The sequence below is a fragment of the Sminthopsis crassicaudata genome, chromosome 3, assembly GCF_048593235.1.
Source record: "Sminthopsis crassicaudata isolate SCR6 chromosome 3, ASM4859323v1, whole genome shotgun sequence".
Taxonomy (NCBI): Eukaryota; Metazoa; Chordata; class Mammalia; order Dasyuromorphia; family Dasyuridae; genus Sminthopsis; species Sminthopsis crassicaudata.
This window is the reverse complement of record NC_133619.1, coordinates 68622850-68648808: the sequence shown is the minus strand read 5'-3', so window position 1 is coordinate 68648808 and position 25959 is coordinate 68622850. Positions and strand designations below refer to the sequence as shown.

At 32.7% G+C, this 25959-nt stretch overlaps 1 protein-coding gene across 1 annotated transcript in view; it reads left to right on the top strand.

Annotated features, from left to right (window-relative positions):
- Window positions 1-25959, top strand: part of SPAG16 (sperm associated antigen 16) — a 1297727-nt gene that overhangs the window by 735107 nt on the left and 536661 nt on the right. Inside the window, exon 13 of the mRNA XM_074298771.1 lies at window positions 12247-12373. Coding sequence (XP_074154872.1) covers window positions 12247-12373 — 127 coding nt within the window. The remainder of the gene's footprint in view (window positions 1-12246; window positions 12374-25959) is intronic.

The window sequence follows — 25959 nt, the reverse complement described above, 5'->3', positions numbered from 1 at the left end:
CCTAACCAAGCTCTGTCTCTGATTTAGATAAATCATATATTGGAGATAAAATTACGTGGTGAGTAAACATCTAGAAGTGAACCTGTCTGCTTCATTTTCCTTTAAAAAGTATGCTATCTGTTCACCAAAGTGGAGAGCCAAAGCTTTGTGCTATTTAGTTAACTGTAGAATGTTGCAAAATTTCCATAGTGATGATACCTTTAATTTTTCAATAATAAGTCCTTAAAGTTGATAGAAGAATTCATATAATATTGTGAGTATAAAATGAGGTTTTGACTGTTTTAGAGTTTTATGTGATGTGATTTAAGAATATAGTTTTTTTAAAATATAAGTTATACTGTGAGAGTGTACACTACTTCAGTGTTTATGCAATTGTTATAGGGAGGAGGTATGATTAGCATAGTCCTGATAATAAAGCCTTGTAAACCATCCTGTAATTCATATTAATGGTGGTGAGAAACATTCTGGATGACCTATTTTAGTAGATTAAGAAATGCATGAACAAAGAACGATAAAGCTAAAGTTATTGCACAAAAAGGTATATTTAGTTTAATAAATGTAGTACAATAAGGAAAACAGTGGCCTATTATTTTAATAATCTGAAGTTCCATAATGTTTCTCAACTATTAAATCTTTTTTGATAACTTTGTTGGATTTTTTGTTAACTATGTATAGCGTTGAAATAAAGTTCCTGGTGCAATGATTTTCTCAAGTCATATTATATCCCTCTCTTCTCTCTCCTACCCCAACATGGTGACCCAACTGCTCTGTGAGAGAAAACACTTTTTTTCCTGACTTGCTAATGTAATAGACATAGAAGCAGATGATTAATACACATTAATTCATTCATCCAAAACACATTTATTAGGTGCTTTACTATGTTTCTGATACTTGGGTCTTGGGAATACAAATGCACAAGTGAAACAGTCTTGCTCTCCGAGTTATGTCCTGCTGGAGGTGAGGAGTAACTTCATTGAAATCAATCCAAATTTCAGAATTAGCAAAAATTAATTTCTGGGTGGGTCAGAATCATCATAAGATTGCCAGTAGACACACAGAGCAAGCTATAATTAATAAGAATCACATTTAGGATATCCCCAGAAAAAATGTCCAGCCAGACTTTGAAGATCTCTAGAGGAAGAAAATGTCTTGCTTCCCTGAATAGTGCGCTCTATTTTTCAATAATGAATTATGACTATATTTTCTCATCGATCCATCCTAAATCTGTCTCTTTACCATGTATACCTCTTGTTCCTATTCTTCACCATGAGTCCAAGCAGATAACTCTAATCTCTCTCCCATATGCATCAATCTTCAAATATTTGAAGGGCTGTGATAGGGGAAAGGATTCTCCTTTGAATACTTGAATGTTGCTGATTTTCCTCTTCTAAGTCTCATCATTGAACATACTCGATATACATGTATTTTTATCATCTATTAAAGAAGAAACCAAATTTACATACTAATGAGATGGATGTGCTTCTTTATTTTTACATAAAATTAAATCATGATAAAATATTTCATACGTTTTACTGTTGCCAAATTTTTCCATTCATAAAGGATTGCAGTTCATACTTTAAGAAGCATTGTTCTATATTGTTCACTGCTATTACTGAAACTTAAGATCACAGTAATATTATCAATTAATAATATTAATGAAGCAAGCATCTATTATTCACCAATCATGCTCCAGAAACTCTACTGGTTTAGAGTAGATCACTAATATAGAAGACATTGAAATACAACATGTGAGGTTTGAGCCTTGAGATTTGGAAAGTGGGTATTGCTCACAGATTATCTAGGTCATCTTGTAGGAGGAGGGGAGAGTCAACTACTATTGTTCAAGAAAGCCAAAAACATTCCAACATGATCTTTATTCCCATGCTATACTTAAATAGCAGAGTTTTGAAGGAAACAAGATGTTATTGGAGGTCAAAGTGAGGACAGAACATATGTAGGTCTAGGAGTCAGCCACTTTAGAGGCACTGACATGAGAGATGGAGTATCATGAGTGAAGAATGACAAGAAAGCCAATCTGGTTGAAATGCAGAATGTGAATAGGGAGTCATAGATCATCAAGCTGGAAAAGTTGGTTTTGACCAGATTTGGAAAGGCTTTAAAAAACAAACAGAAGAAATGATGTTTGATACTAAAGGAAACAGGGGGCCACATATTGATTTGTAGTATGTTTGTGGTCCATTAGAGTTCCAAGTCTATGTGTGTGTGTGTGTGTGTGTGTGTGTGTGTGTGTGTGTGTTTCAGATGAATTGCTATTTACCCATTTCTATTCAATTCAGTAAACATTTATTGAAAGCCTTATATGTGCCAGGCACTATGCTAAGCACTGGGGGTACACTAAGAAAAAGAAAAAGAGTACCTTTCCATTGGAAGTTTGTGATCTCTTTCATAAGCCAAAATCAGGCAGAGCTATTGGTTAAAAGTGAAACTACCTGATTGTGTGAGTCCTTAGTAAAGGCAGATGTTAGATGGAGTTTAATTGTCTGCCCTCCAGTTCTCCAAACAGAAGGGGAAATCAACTGAGGGTGAGTTGGGGAGGTGCTATCAAATTCTGTCCTGGGTAGAAGCATGGCATTTGGCAGAATTCAAATCCAACCACAGTTTCTAGCTGTGAGACTATAGAGAAATAAGTGAATTTTTGTCTGCCTATGTTTCCCCGAAGTTAATAATCGTACCCACTTTACAAGGTTGTATCAATTGACATAACATATATAAAGTATTAAGTACAAGACTTGGAATATAGTAAATGCTTTCTAAATGATTCTTTCCTACCTCCTTTCCTTCCATCCTTTTTTTCCTCCTTTCCTTGCTTTCTTCATTTTTTCCTTCCTTTTGGGAATCTCACTGCTATCCATTCATTATTCATCTCTTCCACTTCCATGTCACCTATAAATTTGATATGCAAATCTTTTGAAAATATTAGATATCATAGAGTCAAAAGTAGCTAGAATTCCAGAACAAGCTGACTGAGACTGCTTTCTTCAATAATATTGAAACAATAATGATTACTCTTAGGATCACGTTTTTCAAGTAATTTTAAATTCAACTAACTGTACACTTTCCCATATCTTTCCATCTTATTTTAAAAGATGGATATTATGAAATGCTTTGCTGAAAATATCCTGAAATATTGAAATAAACTATCATTTCTAAAAATGAATAGTCATTACTTTTCAGGCTAATTTTGTCCTGAATAAAACAACTTTATTTATCTCTGGGTTTTGGTTAGCCCTCTGTATTTATATCATGGTGCTTACTTCAAGAAGTTTGCAAGTATTTGCAAGTACAATATAACTTGGAACTCAATACATAATTATGTATATATATATATATAATATATATATATGTATATATATATATATATGTATATATATATATATATATATATATACACACACATATACATAAATAGGAGGGGTTACCTTGATACCAATGGAGGGAAATGATTTCTGAACCAGTGTTAGCAATATATAAAGATTCAACTATTTAAATCTCATGTTTTGGAATGTTTCACAAAATCCTGCCTGCCCCCAAATATTTTTCTGTAGTATCTAGTATTATTTTCCCATCAATCTGGCCAGAAATTACAGTTTGTTAGAACCATGATCTGGGAAGGGGAAATTGATATATATTGCCTAGGAAGTTAAAAAAAGAGGGAAGAAGAACTTGGAAGCCAGAGAAAAATATGTATGCCTTGTTCTGGCTGGACTTCTGGGTATGTGGTAACACCATATTGGTCAAGGGGCAGAGCAAAGATTTTCTCCTTTATAGTATTGTGCATTCTTTTGACCCAGTGATACCATGACCAGAGATCAAAGAAAGAGAAAAAGTTCTTATCTGTACAAAAAACCTAATATAGCAGCTCTTTCCATAATAACAGACACTCTTTTAGCTTTCAGTTGTTTAACAATAGAAATGTCTGGACAAATCATAATATGTATATACAATGGAATATTTTTCTTTAATATGCATATTTTGGACAAAGACAATGCAGGATTTTTTTCTTTGACTGTGCACGTGTTACACACACACACACACATACACACACACACACACACACACACACACACACACACACCCCTCAGAAAACTTCATAATACTGTTTGCCTCTGAGGAAAAAAAAATGGGAAAAATAGAATAATTCCATAGGCCTATATGCACGGGATAGATGTATCTAGTCAATTTAGCTCTAATATTTCTTTGCAGACAAAAAACACTTTTAAAAGATTTCTGTAATTGAATTAAATTAAAATTCATTTTAAAGAGCCATTGTTGAAGTGAAAAGAGCAAAAACCTGGTATAATGGCAAAATAAATAAATAAATAAGTAAAATGGAACAGAACACAATGACTTATTTTTGACATGGAATCATGGAATTATGGAAAATCGTGGATCACCTTTGGGTGTCCTCATACCCACATACTCCATTTTCAAAATGATGTCCATTTTACTCCAAATGGGCTATTCTAATTTCAAAACAATGAACCACTTAGTTTGGCAAAGTACTGATCATAACTAAAAGTTAGCAGTAATGAAACAACCCTGTCAGAGATAAGAGAACAATATGAGATCATGAATTATTTATTTTCTGAATTCTATTGATGAAGTTAGGGCTACCACTACATGAGAAAGAACACTTTAAAACATTTATGAATTTGGTATTTCCCTAAAAGCTTAATGAATTAGAGGGTCAGCTTGGCCTGTGTGAGTCTTTGGTATAGTCTTATTTATTCTGTGTAATAATGGAGAACAGTTCTTGTATAATTCAAAACCAGAGATCATTCAGATATCTAATTTTTATAACACCAGGTAGGTGCAGGGGAATAAGAAGAAGAATAAAATTAGAATGATGTCTCTACACATTTCCAAATCCTTTTTGCGTGGCATAGAGTAGGAGTTCTTAACTTTCTTTGTATCATTGATCCTTTTGATAGTGTAATGAAGATGAGATCTTTTTTTATGACAACGATTTCTAATAAAACATTTTAAATACACAAAATAGAGCATATTGGATTATAAATGAAGCCCATTATGTTATGTTGAAATATGGTTATAAAAATAATAATAAAAATAGTTCGAGAATACCAGATTAAGCAGCTTTGGCAAGAGTCAGGCTAACACTTTCCTAATTCAACCATAACTATTGAGCTAAGGGAAAACAGAGAAACACAATGAACATTGTCATTTCTGTTTAGTCTGAAATCAGAGTATCAATTCCTGGTCACACTACTCATTTTGAGACTTTGATAGTACTCCTTGCTTCTGTCCTGGTTGCTTACTCTTCTTGACCAGCCACTGAGTCTCCTTAGAGTAACAACTTTTTTATCTATAAAATGAATGAATTGGCCATCTCTAAGATCCACTCCAGCTCTAAATCCTGTGGTTGTTTTGAACTGCTTCCCAGGATATTTGTCATGCTTGCTCTGTCCTAATTAGCTACTGTTGTGGATTAGCCTCTTCTCTTCATTCTTCTCTTTCTTGTTACCTGTCTGTTGACCATTTAAATGCCCATTATCACAGCCACAGTGATAGAGACTGACAGGGAAATGAAAAAGTTGCACAGTTCTAATTTGTCAATGGTATTATTTGTTAATTTCTAGTTAAAGATTTAGTTGCAAGTAGGTAGAAAATGTTCCTCAAAGTAGGGTTGGGGAAAATCCTTGGATATCAATAATGCATGATATACTTCTTGCTCATTATTGAAGATTTATAAAATTGAAGTATCTTTTACTTAAAAGTTTTAGAACATAAACTTTTTGAAATGTCAACTCTTCTTTAAAAGAAGAAAAAGATTGATCTTCAATAAGAGAAAAAATATTTTAATTCATAGATTATTACATTTATACATGTGCATCATATTTTACATTTATATCTATATTTATATAAAATTAACATCCTGCTTGCAAGAAAAAGCTCTCCAAAAACCACGAACAAAAACATCCAAGAGAGTTTTATTCTCTCTTAGGCTGAGTTTTAGTGAAAGGAATAATTTTCATGGTTCCACACCATAAGACACAGATTCTTAAAAGTAAGTATCCATTTTACTTATTGATTTTCAGAAACTCTCCAGTCCAGTACTCCAGCATTTCATTCTGTTTCTTCCCTCATGGCCCACTACAGCAAAAGACAGGAAAAATAAATAGAACTCTTCATATTTTTTGCTTGATTAAACTATGAAGTAGAGAGCAGATTACCTCGAAGGTTGATGGCGAGCAGCAGTCAACATGTGCCTTTGAAGTAAGCAGAAAGTATTTATAGACAAATGAAGATTGCTGTTTTAATCATTGAATGAGAATTATGGTGAGCAAAAGTAAACAGAAGAACTTCTGAGGATTCTCACCCTAGTAGAAATCATAGTAGAAAGTGAGAATGATTGCAAATCAAAAAAGAGAGCATTAAGAACAGATGGACTATTATTTTAAAACTGGGTTCAGTTTTAATGTGAACAATGAAGAATAAAATATTTTTGAAGTCAGTGTTGTTTAATGTTTTGTTCAAAATTCCCTTGTTGGATTAGTATCTTAGACATAATAACCAACAATGAGTTAAGAAAATTTTTTCACAATTTCAGTAGGACTCAATCTAAATTAAATTTGTGATCTAAGTTTAAAAATGTTTCCAATACCAGTACCTAAATTCTCTAGCACAGTTTGGAAATCAATAAAATAATCAGTCATCGACATTGATTGAGTATCTATTGTGTCTTAGACACTATGTTATTGCTGAGTATATACAGACAAAAATGAAACTGGTCTGTTACAAAATAAATACCAGGTGAGATGGGAAAGAAGAGGACATGGGAATGTAGGTTAATCATAAAAGGCCTTGGATAGAAAGTGGTGCTTGAGCTGAATTTTGAAGGAAAGTTGAGATTCTAAAAGGTAGAGCTGAGCAAAATGTAGGTAGTTGAGACAGTGGGCATCTATGCAGTATACTGCATGGAGAACTGCATTTGGAGGCATGCAGCTTCATTTTCAAATCCTGCCATAAATACTTAAAATTTATATGACTCTGGATAAATCTTTTCATCTCTCTCATACTCAGTGTCTTTGTAAAATTAAAGCAGTAATAGCATCCACCTCACAAAGTTCTTGTGATATTCAAATGATTTAATGCATACAAACCGCTTTTCAAACCTTAATACACTATGCATATGTTAGATAGTATTACTGTTATTTCAAGATAACATCAATCTTGTGTGAAGGTACAACCGATGGTAAAAAAGCTCGATTAACCATACCTTAAAATATAGGAAAGTTAGTCACATATAATAAACCTGGAAATATAGGTTGGAGTCAGGTTATGAGAGCCTTTAAATGTCAAACAGAAGAGTTAGTAGTTGATTCAAGAGTCAGAATGAAGTATACTGAAGAGAGGGAATTGTCAAGCCTGAGCTATGGGAACATCCTAGTTCCAGCTGGGTGGGGGTGGATTTAAGAGGGAAGAGACTTATTCAAGGAAATCAAGCAGGGAATTATTGTCATGGTCTAGGGAAGCATCATCAGCCCTTCCAAGTACATAGAATTTGGAATTTTTTAATGAAAGAAATAAAGACATGATAGAATATAAATAAGTCAATATGTAGCAGCAGGGATCCTCATGTTGCTACATATTGACTCATGTTGCAGCTCCAGTTTTTGTCTGAAATTAATATCATTCATGTAGGGGATAGATGGAGACTAAGGGGCTGGATTAGAATCATGGTCTTGAGAATGGAGAGATGAGGGTAAATGAGAGAGATTTCATGGAGGTAGAAGAGTCAAGATTTGTCAAATGATTGGATAGGTAGAAGGTGAATGAGCACTCTGGATAACTCCAAGATTGCAAGCCCTTGTGACTGGAAGTATGGTAGAAATAAGGACATATGTGCTTTGAGGGAAAAAGAATGAGCTTATTTTGAACATATTGAGCTAAAAAATGCCTATGGAATATCTGGCTATATTTGGCTAATAGGCAGCTATCTATGGTAGGCTGGATGCTTTTTTACAGATTTGTTTCTTTTTCAGATATCTCTTTAAGCATGGAAATCTTTAAAATATTTAACTTGTATGCATGGAAACAGTTCTGAAATATATACATACATATATATATATATATATATATATATATATATATATATATATATATATATATATATATATATATATATATATATATATATATATATTTCTATGTTTTTATGAGATAATATTAGCCAGAATTTAAACTTGAAATGTGAGCATCATCATAGTAATACCTTAACAATAATCAGTATCAACAATAATAGCTACCATTTACCTAGTGCTTTAAGATTTATACAATATTTTAAATATATTATCTGATGTGATTCTCATAAAGACCCTATGAGTTAGGTGCTATTATTTCATTGTTGTTCATTTGTTTCATTACTGTCTGATTCTCTGTGGTCTCACTAATATTATTCATTGTAAAGTGCAATATATGTATTTGGAAAGATTTTACTTACTCTTAAGCTTGATTTTCAAATTTAAGTTCTCCATAGCAATTTTTATTTTAGATTCCTGATTAAATATTTGCATAAAGAAATGAAAGATTTTTTTAAAGAGGCAATAGAATTTTCTTCCTTTTCAAGTCTACATTTGTTCTCAAGGGTTTCTCTTAATATTCACTATCCTCCCTTGTTACTCTATAACCTTAATGTAAAAGGTTTAAGATCATGTAAGACTCCAGCAATCTTAATTTTACTTAAGTCACCATTTTGGTACAAATGAATACTGGTACAAACCTGGGATGTTAAAAATACAATTTAATAACTAAACATTAACCCTCTTATTAAAATTAAACAAAAACATTCTTTCTCATACTACCAGCTAATTTTTCATAAAGGTGGGGCATTTAGATAAAATTCTCTTCTCCCACAGCAAGCTAATGTACAAGAAATAGACTTTAAATGAAAGTGTATCTCATCTAGGAAAGCAGGCGACATTGTTTTATGGGCAGTTGGAGGTTCGAAGAAATAGCAATCACTCAGCTACCATAGGAATAAATTAAAGCTGGGAGTAGAGAAAGAGAGGGAGGAAAGAGGGTGAATGAAGGATAATACAGGAGGTAAGTTAAGAGAGAGGAAAATGTCTCATGAACTTGCTCATCACTGCACAATAGGATGACCACAGAAAGAGAAACAGAGAAAATTGCATCTGGCTTCAGTGTTTATGTTTTTGATAGAAATGTGCAAATCATTCCCTTCCCTTCTAGTGCTGTCATGGTCCATCACGTTAGTCCATTTTCACCTTGTGAAGGAATTCTGAATGGGCCTTCCTGCTCTGGCAGCTAATTAATCTCTCCCAAGCCTGTTCTTGCAGTCTGTCTGCCTGGGATGCCCCCATACCTTAAGTCAGTGATTCATGACAAATGTACTTTTTTCCCCCTTCTGTGTAGTGTTCTCTTCCCTTAAGCTAAATGAAGACACATTCTTCCTCTTGTCTTTTGAAAACTTCATAAATTTTAATTCCTCAGTAAGATATTTGTAACTTACTAGTAAAATGAACATCCCTTAAAATTGCTTCGGTTTTAATGAAAACCAACAAATACTCAATATATCACAGATGAGACCTAACTTGGTGTTTGGGAGACTCTGAAAGAAAGTATGGGAGAGAAAAGGTTTTAGACTGACTACCAAATTGAAGGTCAGCCTCATTGTTATATGCCTGTACAACTTGGAAAATCTATCAGTTCCATGCCAGGAAACTCAATCGCTTCCATTTAGATTATCTTAGAAAGAATCAGAAAATCAGCTACAGTATATGATACCAGACAACAAGGCCCTTTCTCAAACTAAACTTCCAGGGATTCCAGCTTTACTTCAGAGAATGAAACTCCATTGGACTAGCCATATTATTTGAATGACAAATGTTCACTTGCTAAAAAGACTATTTATGGAGAGCTCACACAGATTAAGCATTCACAAGGTGGTCAGAAAAAGCAATACATGGATACTTTCAAGGTCACTCTTAAGTATTTTACAATTGGCTGTATGACATGGAAGACACTGGCACAGGACCACCTAGCATGGCGTGCCCTCATCAGGGATGGTGCTGTACTCTATGGGCAAAGCAGAATTGAATTAGCTCAGAAGAAATATGAGATGCCCAAAGTTAGAGAAGCTATCTAAATGTTCATAAGGACTATTTGTGTCCAACTTGTGGCAGAGCACTCAGAGCTCCTATTGGTCTGACCAGCCAGCCACAGTTGGATGCACTAACTTGACTCTTAACAGAGGGATATCATTTTGGTCTTCTTTGAAAATGGAGGGCAACAACATCAATATCAATCTATATATAAAATATAAATAATATTTTTCATATACATCAATAGTGATAACCATTAAGAATAGACACTTATTACTTGATTGTTTATGTTATATATGGATATTAGTTTCTTTTGATATTAAATCTTTATACTTGTGTTCGAATCTTATCTCTGCTAATAACTGCCTTTAAGACTGTCAAATCATAGACTGCTATGAGCCATAATTACTATTCAATGACCATTGTGGTCCTTTCCCTCCAGAATATCCTATTCCAAGTCCACCAATCCTTTAATATAAAGGCTGCTAAATCTGACTGTGGATCTAGGATATTTGAATAGATTTTTTTTAATTGCTTATAGTATTTTCTCCTTGAGCTCAAAGCTCTGGAAATTAGCTATATTTCTGGAAATTTTCATTTTGGGAACTCTTTCAGAAGATGATTTAAGATTACATGACAGTAGACATTATCCCAATAAAAATAGACAAGGTGAAACATAGCTCAAACCAGTGTTCTTTCTTTTTCCATTCCCTAAAATAGAGCTTTGTCTAAAGTACGAGCTCATGATGTAATATGGTCCTTGATTCATCCTAACTTCCTAGAAGTGTTTGGATATGAATGGGCTGATCTTTTCCTTCCCTTTCATACTGCCCCTTCCCAAGATGTCTAATGCCTACTCATCTTTCAAGGCCAACCCCTGTTCAGGTGCCAAATTGTGAAGGTCCAGGCTAGCTCCTCTGAATGGCTCAAAATAAGTCCTTGTCCCACGTTGGGCACCAAAATGTAAAGTTTTTGATCATCTCTAAGTTATAGTCCTTCTCTGGGAGGAGATCTCTTTTCTGTAAAATCTTTTCCTCTATGAGCAGGTTTCTTGGGAAGCTTCTGGAGCCTCCAGCCAGACTCTCTCCTTCCAGTCCACCATCTAAACTCAATTTCCCACTCAGACTAACTCCTTGCCCTACTGCCCTCCTATTTTATCCTAGCAGAGAATGGGCTAATGAGAACTCAACAGGGCTTGTGAGAACTCCTACAGCCAATGAATTTACTCCTTTTAAAGGTGTAAACTCCCCTCAAAGGCCAGAACCAAAGGTGTGAATTCTGAGCTAAAGAATTGCCCACACAACCTGAATTATCACCTTATAATCCTAACAAACCTTCAATCCTTTCTTTTCCATGAAGTTTTAGTTAGTTTTTCCTGCAATCATTTATTCCTAATTTGAACATTTTTCACAGAATTTTCCAGCGTCCCTATGGAGTCATGTTTGAAAAGACATATTCTAGTCCATTAGTGTACTTCTTCACCAACATCTTGCCTATGAGCTCTTTTTGTAGAATTACTGGATATGCTTGTGAGAAAATGAAAAGAAAATCCTTATATTTGGCATTAGAAGACTATAAAAGAGAGAAGCAGTGACTTATGGATGCGTTGTCATCTTTTTCCTAACCATCTTTCCTTCTTAAGCATGTCTTAAAACAAAAAATTTAAAAAAAAAGTAATATCTATTGTTACTGACAAATTGACTGGTTTTCATTAAGCTAAAAACACCCCTTAAATAAATTTCCAAAAGGCACAAAATGACTACAGGCCTTCATGGTTAGTGATTTTCTATATAAGTTATCTATCAGGTTGGTTTAGGGGAAATGACCTAGAAAAATCTTTGGAAAATATAAGATCTCCTTTTCCTCTCTTTAACTCCTGATTGACTAACAATAATGGCCATTTATTACAAAATTTTTTTTAAAAAGAGTAAATAGAAAAAACATACGTGTGATTTTGGGGTGAAAATCTTTTTTTTTTTAATGTAATGCTATTTTGTCATTCTTTTTCATATTTCCTGTCATTTTGATTTTGTTTTGTTTTGTTTTGTTTTTCATTCTCACATTTAGAGAAAACTCCTTTCAACATTTTCCATTTTACTTTTGCTCTTACCTTTCCCACTCTTTTTTTGTTCTTCATCTACAGTGAAAGATGCAGATATACATTACGTGGTCACACAGACTCGGTCAACAGCATTGAATTTTTTCCTTTCTCCAACACTCTTCTCACTGCCTCTGCAGACAAATCTCTGTCTATTTGGGATGCTAGAATGGTAAGTTAATTATTTGATATCTTTGCAAATGTCAGGATTGCAGTTAATATCTCCCTGCCCCCTGCCTTCCTATCCTCCATAAATGGTATGTATAACTAATGGGCAAGCAAGTAAGGGAATTGAATGTGGAGTGCTAAGTGGCTCCTTGGACCTGTTTCTTAGAAGATTATAGATGGTCTCATTTCTGTATATCCTTGTCAGGCAAATGGGAAGACTTCACTTTTGAGTATGACTGCTTCTTTATTTATTGATTGATTCATTTATTAAAAATATTGATTCAGCATTTGTTGCATGGAAAGTGTTGTGTTAGATGTTATGAGATAAATAAAAAGAGAAAACTTTACTCCCCAAAGTATTAAAACTAGAATTTAACACAAGAAACTCTGGGAGAATACACAATGAAATGTGTTCCTGAAATTGGAGGAACATCAACTTGTAATGCAATGTGGTTTCCAATGTTTCACTCATGTGAGTTTTCCTTCTATTTATACAAACCACATACTTGGTATGTCTTTATTATGTTCAATACTTGTTTGTCTCCTCCCATTGATCTTCCACATGTGATTTACTCAACATATATTTCTTGTCTGTATTTTTTTAACCTTTTATTGGCCCTAAGGCCACCAATGGAGACCTAGCTGCCTACCTGCCTACTCCTAAGAGGGGTTGCTCACCCCTCTCTTTTCATTCTGACTTCTTACTCTGCTCTCCTTTGCCAATGATACATTTCATAAATATACAATGCGATTTTCTCTTTGCCACTTGTGCATAGATCATCATAGAGTAATGTAATGATCCACAGAAAACCTTGCTCTACTGGGATGGAGCACGTCCCATGAAACCTAAGTAGCCAGGCTATGGAACTTGACATTCACATTCTGAAAGAACAACACCAAGCCAGTTAATCAGGGCTTTCTTAAATATTCCTACACAATGTTAAATATTCAACAACCTACTGGCTGCTATCTTATATTTCCTCATGTAATATAATAGAACAGGATGAGCATAGAAACTATTTGTAACTATTGATCTTTGCTGTGTACAGTCCATGGTTAATTCTTAGGTAAATGTCAAACCTAACAAAACCAAGTATTGCTATGACTCGTGATTTAATCTGAACACTGGGGATGGGTATTTAGCATGATGCATATGCAAAACATGTGATGAGACTTTGTCTACCAGTGTAGATCATCACAGTCATATCTGCTTTTTCAGCCTTATGGAAACTTCCAGATTAGATGATCTCATTATGCTTCTTCCTGACTCATTAAATTTCAATGGCTCCTTAGTACCCCCCAGATAAAATAGAAACTTTTCTATTTTTACTTTTTTTTAAATTTTTAAACATTTTATTTAAAGTTTTGAGTTCTAAATTATTTCCTTTCCTTCCCATCTCTGTAAGACAGCAAGCAATCAGAAGTAGGTTGTACATGCATAAATATGTAAAACATTTCACTAATATTTTACTATTTTACTAATTCACTGGTAGTCATTTTGTACAAGAAGACTTGAATAAAACAAAAATTCAAATAAAATAAAAAAAATTAGCATGCTTCAGTCTGTTTTCAAACAATATCAGTTCTTTCTTTGGAGACAGATAATATGGTTTATCATTAGTCTTTTGGTATAATCCTACATCATTGTATTGCTGAAAATAGTTAAGTCATTCTCAGTTCTTCACTGAACAATATTGGTATTACTGTGTATAAGTTTTCTTGGTTCTGTTTCACTTCACTTTATATCATTCACATATGTCTTTCCAGGTTTTCTGAAATCAGCCTGTCTATCATTTCCCATAGCACAATAATATTGCATTAAAATCATATACCACATCTTGTCTGGCCATTCCCCAATTTAGAGCCATCTCTTTCATTTCTAATTCTTAGCCACCACAAAAAAGTACTATAAATACTTTTGTACAAATAGGCCCATTGCACTTACTGAAATATTTTTTGGATATGGACCTAACTGTGGTATTGCTTGGTGAGAGGGGATGACTTGTATTTTTCTAAATTTTATTCAGTTCTCTATGTATTTGAAAAATGAAGTCTTTATAGGAAGAACTTGTAAAATCCCCTCCCCACCAATTTTTTTGCTTTCCTTCTAATTTTGTTTTTTTTTTTTGAATTTGAAACATATAAAGTCAAAATGACCTATTTTACATTTTGTAATTTTCTCTGACCCTTTTTTAATCCTAAATGTTTCCCTTATTCATAAATCCTACAGATAAATTATTCTATGTTTTCTTAATTTGCTTATTATATCAATCTTTATTGAAAATCATGTACCCATTTTGGCATCTTGGCATTCATTGAGAGATTTTGGTTTGTATCTAATTTCTATCAAACTGTTTTCTAGTTTTCCCAGCAGTTTTTGTCAAATAATGTTTTTTTTTTTTTTTTTTTTTATGTTTCAAAAGCTTGAGTCTTTGGTTTTGTCATATACTAGCTTACTATGGCCATTTACTGTAATGCGATTTGTACCAGCATTCTATTTCTTGGCCAATACAAGAAACTGTTTCTAAACTGGAAGATGTTTTCATATGTTTCATGGCATATGACCACAAAGCCCACATATGGAAGATGTTTTCATATGTTCCATGGCATATGACCACAAAGCCCACATACTCTAACTATCCCTGATTTCCATTTAGATTTTAATGTAGGTAAACTTTATAAACATTAATTTTGAAAATTTCTACATATAAGAAACTTTCATACCTATAAGTAGTCTATCTAATGTCAAAGAAGAGTATCAGCAATCCAGACAAAAAATAATTATTAGTAACATTTAAAAAGCTTCTGTCTACTTGAAACTTACATAAAATATATAAATAGGAGTATTAATTTAATTTTACGTAATTTTATGTGCATTGAACATTATTTGGTGACAAATGGAGTCAAATTTGTGAGAAATTTATGTACCAAATCTATTATATGACCCAACTAAGCAAAAACATTGTACACTACTATATTTTCTTCTCTTTAATTACTATTTATTTCTCTTTCTCATCTTCTAAATTGTTTTCACAGTAAATTTATGAGACTATTATTCTCCAGTTATTCAATTTAGTGATTACCAGTTTGTCTTTCATTGTCTTTTTCAATTGTATATTTGTTATATTGTATTTAATTTACAATGAAATTATATGCAATTTACAGTGAATATGTATTTGTAATTCAGGTTTTACTCTATGACTGAAATTTTGTTATTAGAGACAGTATAATTCAATATAAACATTAGAATTAGAGTAAGAAAAAAATGTGTATGAGTCTTGACTCTGCTAGTAAGCATTGATTTGAAGGGTGCAAGTCACTAAACTGCCTGTAATCCAAGTTTCTTCATTTAGAAAATACAGAATGTAATTCAATGTTACTCCAAAATTCTGTGTTCTAAAAATAGATTATTATTAATGGCTTATTTGTGAATTTTGTTCTTAAAGTATAAATTTTAAAAACTTTTAAATGAAATGATTTTCAAAAAAGCATCATTTTACATATTACATTTTTTTCAGGATGAGATTATGAATCTTTTTGTTCATTTACAGAAAATAGGCTAAGACTTAAAAGTCCCAGAACCTAAGCACTTAAGCATTTTTGTGTTCATTTCTTGTTGACTAGAAATTTATCATTCCAAGTGTTTTCCCCTGTTACAAAGTAACTATTATAAGAATAATGCATATCACTTTTTTGCACCCATTCTCTTATATTAAAAGCTAATTAATTAATACTTGACAGGAAGATTGCCTTTTTAAGTGACTTGATTTTTCATATCTGCCTTAAATACCTAGAATATTTTTAATATGATGCCAATTCTTTTCAATAAAAATCTATATAAATAAATAAGAAAACTCATATTTCATAACAAAATGATTTACATTAGAGATTTTTAGTTAGAAGTCATATAACTATGTTTATTTCTATTATGAAAAAACACTTAAAATATTTCAGAGTAAAATCAATTTTTTTCTATATCTGAAATAATATGTTTGTTGAAATATCTTAATTTTAAAAGTCAGTGTTGGTTTGTAAAATATTGACAAAGATATAATGGGTTACAAACATAAGTTTATGAACATATTATTGACCAATAAAGAGTATTTGTAAAATGAACTTTCTTTTTAAAAGTAATTAGCAATCAATAAAACAATAGGAAATTAATATAACTTTGGGTAATTGTAATTAGATAATAAAAAATAACTTTATTTTAAAAGATTGACAAAAAAAATTTACCATCTACCCCCCAAAAATAATCCCAACAATTGACAGTTACTTTACACCAGGCAGTAAACTTTCTTTGGGATAATATTCATCAATTGTATATATTTTGAACCCCGGGGCTTGTGAATTGACAAAGGTGAATAAATTTACTTTATCTACTTACAAATAAATTTACTTATCTAATTACAAATACAATACACATAACTGAAGGAAGCTAAAGATTCTAAGAAATGGTGGTAAGGAGAAATTTTATATTCTGTGCAAAGGATTGAAGGGAACAATTGAATCCTAAGTTTGGGGAACAAAAAGAATGTCAGTTGGGTTGAAAGACAGAGTGTATGAAAGATAGTAAAGTATAATAACAATGGAAATATAGACTGGAGTTAAACTGAAAGGAGTTTTAGCCCAGAGACAATAGTTAACAGTACAGTTATATATATATATATATATATATATATATATATATATATATATATATATATATATATATATATATATATATATATATATATATATATATATATACATGCATGGAAATGGCATGGTTAAATTTTAGGAGAGTTATTCTGACAGTTATGAGAGGAATTTATTATAAAGTGGAGAAGCTGGAAGTAAAGATTTCATTTAGAGTGGTGTTGCAACAGTTCAGTCAAAAGAGAAGTGAAAAGAAATAAGCATTAATGAAGTACATACTGCATGCCAAACATTTTTCGGTTTTGCAAATATTTTCTCATTTGATTCTCACAACACCTTGTAATATAGATTTTATTATGATCTCCATTTTACAGTTAAGGAAGCTGAACAAAAAAGTTAAGTGGCTTGTCTGAGGACATACAACTAATAAGTGTCTGGGGCTGGTTTTGAACTTCCTGACTACAGGCCCAGTTTTATGCAGCTGATGAAGGTCTGAAGGAGTATGGTAGCTGTATAAGCAGAAGGGAAAGGCCAGATGTTAGAGAGATTGTAGAGGCAGAATTGAAAAGACTTTGTAACAGACTGAATCTGTGGGATAAAGAGATGACTCTGAGAAGCTGGAAGGATCAATATATCCCCAAAAGAAATGGAAATATTTTAAAAGTTTATTGGGAGAGGAGAGGGTACTGAGGGTGGTGTGGTAGTGGAGATAAACTTTCTGTTTTGGACAAGATTGATTTAAGATTCCTAAAGGACATCTAATTAGCTATCCAAAAGGCAATAAAGACACTAGAGCTCAGGAAAGAGACAAGGACTGAATATATAGAGTTCTGACAATCATCTGTCAAGATATGATAATTGAATCTTAGTGGTGTAATGAAATCATGAAATAAGCTGATAAAGTCAATCGGTAAGAGAGTGTAGAAGGAGCAGAAAAAAAGATCCTATTTTTAATAGAGTCCCATGTTAACTTTGGTATGAGAACAAGAAAAAATATACTCCAAATTTTGAATATTTTATAACAAACAATATTTATAAGAAACCATATAAAATTACAGAATTTGAATGAGTGAATACAACCATTATTAGGCATTTACCATGGGCCAAGCAATACTAAACATTGGAGTCACAAGCAAGCAAGACAATTTTCATTCTGAAAGAGGAATGGGAAATGAGAAACATAAAGGAGAGATGTAAATGGAGGGAGAGGGATAAGAACATCAGCAAGGCTTGGAAATTGTGGGCTAATAAGTAAATGGGAATCTTGATCCTGAGAAAGAGGGGCTCATTCATCAGAGTTCAAAGTGGTCACAAAGTGGTCGAGAAATGGAAAGTATCTTAGGAGTCAAATAGTCAAAAAAAAAAATCCCCAATGTAATATATCTGACAAGTAGCCATACAGCCTCTGCTTGAAAAGCTCAGTGAGGGATAGATTTCAAATAATTCTACATTTAAACATCTACCTCTTGTGACAGACAGTTCTACTTAAGTATAGCTCTAATTACTCAGGAAGTTGTTTGCTTCTTTTTTCCCTCTGATATCTTATCTAAAACTGACTGTTATGTGACAGTAAAATATTGTCAACCTCTAATAAAAAGTCAAATTATAATATACATTTTAATCAGAGAAGGAATTAAAGAAAAACAGTACTCATGCACTATAGGCCAATAATAAAAGTGAAACAACAGTTAGCTAAAAAAAAAAAAAAAAAAAAAAAAAAGTTTAATCACATCGTTTTCTTATTTTATTTTCTTTGTAATTGGTGGTCTTATCAATTATGTTAAAAGTCTGATCAAAAAGAGAGTGAATTATCTACCCTAGCTATTAGTAAAATAGAGAACAATCTAGTTTTGCACATCTCTGGAATCAGTGTTAAAAGAAATCCCTCATTTTAAAAGTGAAATGTGAAAATTATACGGTGGATTGTTTTCCCATAAATTGGTTTTAAGTCTTCCTTTCAGATTATTAATCACATCCTAGTCTTAAATCATTAACCTATTCCAATAGTTTTATTATCAAAGATAATGAATGTGGAGAAACATAAGTCAGATCTCGTAAGTCAACTGGACAGATCAGCTCTGAATTTTGTGGGGGATAAGAAGAGAAATATAAATCTTAGTAATTACCAAGCAGGGGCTATAAAACAGCTTGCAGAGTTTAGAAACATACAAAATTGCCATGTTTTACAGAGTTACATGCAGGGTTTCCTCTACAAGGTTATGAAACAGTAATAATTCTTTCATTAAAATTAAAAGGAAAGGAGTGTGGTTTCTTTTTTTCAGTCAATCAAATAAAAAGCTTTAAATGTAATATACACTCTTAGTTTGCCCTTCCAAAACCAATACAGAAAAATTCACCAATATATATGAGGGATTCTGACGACCATTAGAGCTATATAGAGTAAGATAATTGGCTATTTAAACAAAAACAGTGAAAACTGTGAGGTGCTTGTGTTAAATTGTTCATTATATAGTGAAAACAGACTTGGATGAGAAATGTCCCTGTAATCACAGAGTAGCCTGTTGCGTTCTCCAATTCCCTGCCTTTTGTCTTTTGCTTTGAAGCAGGAATAAAGTGATTCATACTGATTCCCTGATTTCTGGGCCAGTTCTAGACACATTTTTCTATCACACAGAAGGTTTCCTGTTGTTCTATTATTGTTTTTTTTTTCTCCCTGAAAATGAAATTTTGGAATTATTGTGAGATATAACAGGATCTGTAGGGGTCAGTAAGCTTAACTTGTTTAGTCATTGTTATTCTGATTCTCTACTACTTCATCATTCCTTCTGATGAATTCTCTAGATTCCTAGAATTGATCTCCCCTACCAAATGTTAAGCACTTTGGTTTCCCCAGAAAGAGAACTTGTGAACTCTAAAATAATTTAATAGCATGGACTGTGAGATAACAGTGTAGTAGATCTCTGTATTATTCTTGGCTAATTGTAGATAGATAGTAGATAGACAGATTTTTGTCGGGATTACTACCTTATTAGTTGTCTTTTAGAGGCAAAATATAGATTAGCTTTTGCTCCTATTCATTCTCTTCTGATTTTCAGACTGATTTTTCCCCACCATATTATAAAGGCCTGGCTATGATATTCTTTGCATTTTCTTAAAGATGCTAATATAAACTGTGAGTAAAAATAATTTCCTATCTGCAATACTGAAAACTTGGCCCTGTTTATGTCAGTGATCCCCAAGCCTGTGTTCATTGTAAATTCTTGGCAATAAAATAATTTAAGTATGGAACTTTAATATGTTTATATTTTTATATGTAAATTACATAAATACATGTACTACTGTACCAATTCAGGATTTACATTATAAAACATGTACATATTTATATGACATTAATAATAAAGCAAATATTAAATTGAGGAAATAAATATTATTTAAATGTTTGATTAGTAACAAAAAACAATTTTGCTCTCACTGAAATATTGTTATTTATTCAGTATAATTGAGTATGCATCATTATTTTGGGGGGAAAAAAAACTGAATATGCCCTAGAAACAAAGTGGACTTAGTATTTCTCTGTAATTAAATTTTCATTTACTTTTATCAATGTATCTAAATAAGTTAATTTCTTTTACAAAACATTTTCTAGAAATACAGAAAATAGGGAGGATTCTGGGAGTAGAGTAGGCTGGTAAATTTCAATCTTTTTTGATTTCCCCCACAAATAGAACAATTTTGCACCTCAGGGCAAACATAAATTAGTGGAAAAAAAAATCACAAAAGCTTGAGGCATCAAAGGGTCCTCCATACACAACCTGAGAAGGTCTGAAAAAAAGACCTCTCGGGACTTACCTGTCTGAAGTGCAAAAAACTCATTTTTTGCTCTGCAGAAACATCAAGTGGGAATCCTTAGGGCTGGAACCCTGGATACTTTCATTTCCTAGACTGTTTATGGAGTTGAGTTCTGAGTTCAGGAAGACTGAGGGAACCTCAACTGATTGGGAACACCAGGCTTAGCTGTGCAGCAGGAAAGCAGTGCTGGGTTAGAAACAACCAGCACTAGGTGAGTGCAGGGGCAGTAGGACAGTGCCTACTTGTGGGCACTTGTAGGAAGGTGGAGCTCTTGGCTTGGGGTTACTTGTCAGAGTGAGAGCTGAAGGGAAACTTGAGGAACCATTGCACCATCCCTTAATTAGAAGTGCTTACTATACTAATACCTCATATTTTAAAAAATGAGCCAGCAAAGAAGAAAGAGCCCTATCATTGAAATATTTTATGAGGACAAGGAAAATCGGGGTTCATCTTTAAAAGAGGACACTTCAGTGAAAAAAAAAAACAATAATATGAAATGGCTCCCTACTCAGAGAGAATTTATATAACTCAAAAAATAATTTAAAAATGAAATAAAAGACATTGAGTAAAAAATAATAACAATCCAAGAAAATTATGAAAAAAGTTAACCAACTATCAAAGAGATACAAGAATCTCAAAGATGAAACTAATTCTTTGGGCAAGGGGAAGCCAATAAAGCAAGGAGAGATCAAAAAATAACAAAACAGATCATAAAGAATGAGAAAATAGAACAGAATGTGAAACATAAGAAAATGACAGATCTGGAGAACAGAAGAAAAGAATACATAAGAATAATTGTATTGACAGACAGTTGTGACTAAAAAGAGAACTTAGGCACAATAATGCAGAAAATAATCCAAGAAAATTGTCCTGGAGTGATAGATCATGAGAAGAAAGTAGAAATAGAAAAAAAATCTATCAATCACTACCTTAAAGAGATCATTTATAGAAAACACACAGGGATATCATGCCAAAATTTGAAACCCTTAGATCAAAGAAAATTTTTCAAGAAAAAGAAAAAATTTCAAATACTCTGGAGCTACAATTAGAATTGTACAAGGCTTGTCAGCAGCTACATACAATAAGAGACTGCAGGTGCTAGAATCATATCCACTGATAATCAAAAGAACTAGCTCTGTAGTCAAAAATATTATATCCAACAAAATTATTTATTATTCTGAATGAGAAAAAAATGAAAATTCAATGAACTTGCAGATCTTCAGGACTTTCTGTCAACCAAACCCAAATTTAACAGAAAATTTAACATATAATGGCCAATATCAAAGATCAGCTTTAAGGAACTCAACATGGACAAACTGTTTATATATGAAAAATGGAAAATGTATACTATATGTTTCAGATTCATATCAACAATAGGCTAGCTCAAAAGACAGATTGGCAGAGTTATGGTAAAAATAGTAATCATGTTATGCTAATTAGGTACAGAGGAAGAATAGACACAGATTCATTTGAGAGGGGGACTGGTTCTAAAAACCTACTCATATTAGGAATGGGTTCAATAAACAACACTATATATACAAAATCTATAAATAAATAAGATAGGAAGAGAAGAAGACAAGGGAGGGAACCTTGGATAGGAGAAGGTTAAATAATAGTAAGGCAAGTTAGAGAGCAGAATTTAAAAATTTCAGCAGGGATAGGAAAGATTTATGTGTATGTGGTGTGTGTGTGTGTGTGTGTGTGTGTGTGTGTGTGTGTGTGTGTGTGTGTATTTACATATGTATACATAAATAAATATATTTCCTTAATTGTAGCTTACTTGAGGGTGGTGGGGGAATGAAAAGAGGAACAAAGAACAAAGTAAATAAGATGCACAGCAGAGAACCAAAGAACAATTTACAAGGAAGTAAAGAAAAGATGGACACTCATGAATATAATTGACACTCGTGAATATAATTTCTTCTGCTAATATATATATATATGTATATATATGAACATATATATGTATATATATGTGAATATATATATATATATATATATATATATATATATATATATATATATGTATGTATGTATACTTTCTTGATCTGGTAATTGATTTTTATATATTTTGAATCCCCCCTGATGTTCTGCTGAGCATATGACAGTGTTCTCTTTTGTTTTGTTTTATTTTGTTTTATATTCTTATTCTGTTTTTCTTTTTTTTCTTTATATATTTTTTCAAATAAAATAAATTTTAAGAAAAGAAAAAAATATACAAAATAAATTAGTAAGAAAGCATTATATTAATATTATGATTTTTCAACAGGAGTAATGCTTTTCTGTGGATAGATCATCACTGTATTAATGTAAAACATTAAGCAAAAGTTAATTTTCTCTGATTTTTAACTTCAGAAAACTTTCATTATGAGTTATTTTTCTCTATATGACTCTCCTTCACAAATAATATCCCATCTTAATTTGTTATTCATATCTGTCTATTTTATTTATGCTTCAGAAGGCAACTAGGTAGAAATAGATCACTGAGTTTAGAATCAGAAAGATTCATCTTAATGAGTTCAAATCAGACATCATACTCTGACTAGGTATATGACTCTGGGTAGGTCACTTAATTCTGTTCGCCTCAGTTCCTCATCTGTAAAATAGGAAAGAAATGAATTGTAAAATGAAAGAAGGAAATAGCAAAATCACCCCAGAATCTTTGCCAAGAAAACCCCAAAGGGGATCATGAAGAATAGACATGACTTAGGAACAATATAAAGTTAAAAAGTTATGGTTTGAGATGACTTCCACTCTCATATTAATGTACTTGATCACCAAGATGATGACTGCTACCTCTCTGAATTACCAGTGTGTGTTTGAGTGTTTTAATTTATGTATGCATCTATATATGTATACATAAATATATCTATTCTTAACAGTAGCTTGCTTAAGGATGCTGGGCTGGATGAAAGGAGGAAAAAGGAGTAAAGTAAATAAGGTGCTGGAGCTTGTAGCACCATAGGTCATGAGCCCTATCACTAGCCTCCTTACAAACAATTTCCTAGCTAGGCAGATTTAACTTATATGAAATGTCTTACTTAAAATGGGATAATAAGAATAGTTGTTACAAAACATTTCTCCAAAACTGAGATTTTTCATTCCACCCCTCAAAGAATTAAAATAAATGAGGAGAGCAAGCTGGGATTTAGAAATGGTAGACATAGAGTGGGCATATGACATTGAAGTAGGCTCTGGATGCCTAGATATACTTTTATTCTTTGTTGCATCCTCACAAAGTAGGTCATCCAAGGAGGTCCCTGGATGTTCTGGTCTGGTTGCCTAAGTAACTCATGTCTGCTTGGGAAGTCTGAAATGGGGAGAGAATACACACAAAAGAGACAGATATTATTTGTTCACAGATACACAATATCTGAGTGGGACAAGGGGAAGCCTTCTTCTTCCTTCATCTCTCTTAGTTAAGATTTACCACCTCCCAGACATGAGGTGAAAAAAAAATATGTAGTTTCTTCTTTTCTCTAGAAATCTTCTGTCTCCCCTTCCTACTCACAATTAAATAGTGTTTCTTACTGGTGGGGAAATTTCTCCAAAAGTGTACAGGGAAAAACAGAGAGACAGAGACAGAGAGAAAGATACACAAATAGATAGAAAGACTAAGGAGTCAGAGACAGAGATACACAGAGAGACAGAGAGATAGAGAAAGAGAGACACAAAGAAACAGAGACAGAGACAGAGGGACAGAAACAGAAAGAGACACAGAGACAGAGATAGAAGGAGAGAGAGCAGGAAGAAAGACACAGAGACAGATAATCATAGAGAGACAAAGATACACCACACAGAGGCAAAGACAGAGATTCTTCCCCATCAAAGTTAGATAGTTAGGTAGATTTCTAGGTCTGGAATCAGAAATAACTGAGTTCATATTTTGCTTCAGGTGCTTACTACCTGTGTGACCCTGGACAATCATTCTACTCTCTGTGCCTCAATTTCTTGAAATGGAGATAATAGTAGCACTGACCTCCCAGAGTTATGAGGATCAATTGTGTTATTTCTACAATGCTTATTCAATTCCTGGAACTTGGAAAATACTTTAAAAAATGTTTATTCCTATTTACCCTCCACATTAAAAACTGTGGTTTTCTCTCAGAGGCTTCACTTCAATTCACTTGACAATCTCACTATTAGACTTATTTGCCATTTTTATGCATATCATCTCCAAATGTGTGACTTGATCTACTTGGACAATCACATTGTGCTTCCTATGTGGGATTTTTATCCAATGGCCTCACATCTTATGTCTTCAAATTGATTAGGAATTTGTCTGCATATCATGATGAGGTTATAGAAAAGTTCCTTCTTAATAATTTATTATTTTTTATTTGGGGTTTTGTTGTTGTTTATTTGATTGATGGAGGCAAGTATGATGCATGACATCACAAAGGAATGCAATGGACAAGTCACAGTTTATGTTTCAGTAGTAAAATTGAGGAAAATACAAGAGTGGGGAGAATCTTATAATAACTATTCCTTGAATACTACTTTGATTTGTACATTTCAAAATCATCAGATTTGGAGCTTTTTCATGTTTTACTGTAAATTAATGATGTGTTTCATCATCAGATTCTAAGAAAGCTTATGTAACAATTGCTTAACCCTGCTGTTATGGAAGAGTTATGTTGTCTGATAAGTGAGTGATTTTTTCCATATTTATTTATATAATTTTTAGTTCTCTGCACTGTCCTGGGCTTCCCTGCCCTATGCCTGTACCAGTCATATTTACAATGCTTATTTGGCTCCTCTTATTTTTAGTTTTATTTTATTTTAGTTTATTATTCAATCAATCATCAAGTATCCACAAAACTTTTACTCTGCGCCAAGCACTATGTAAGTCCCTGGGAATGCAAAAATAAACACAACAAAGCCTTACTTTCTGATTGACTCACTGAAGCTTTCGGGGTGATGGATGGTCACTATTCAAATTGTTCTTAAAAGTAGATTTATCCCATAATTTTATGTTAGTTACGAAGCTTAGTGCCACTGATGCAACTAGATGCTTAATTTGGTATCTGTAATAGAATTAAACCTACCAAATATTAAGTCCATATTATCAAACAAAATATTAATGATTAACTGTGATATATATGTTTGTGTTTGCATGTGTATATTACATGATGGTAGCTT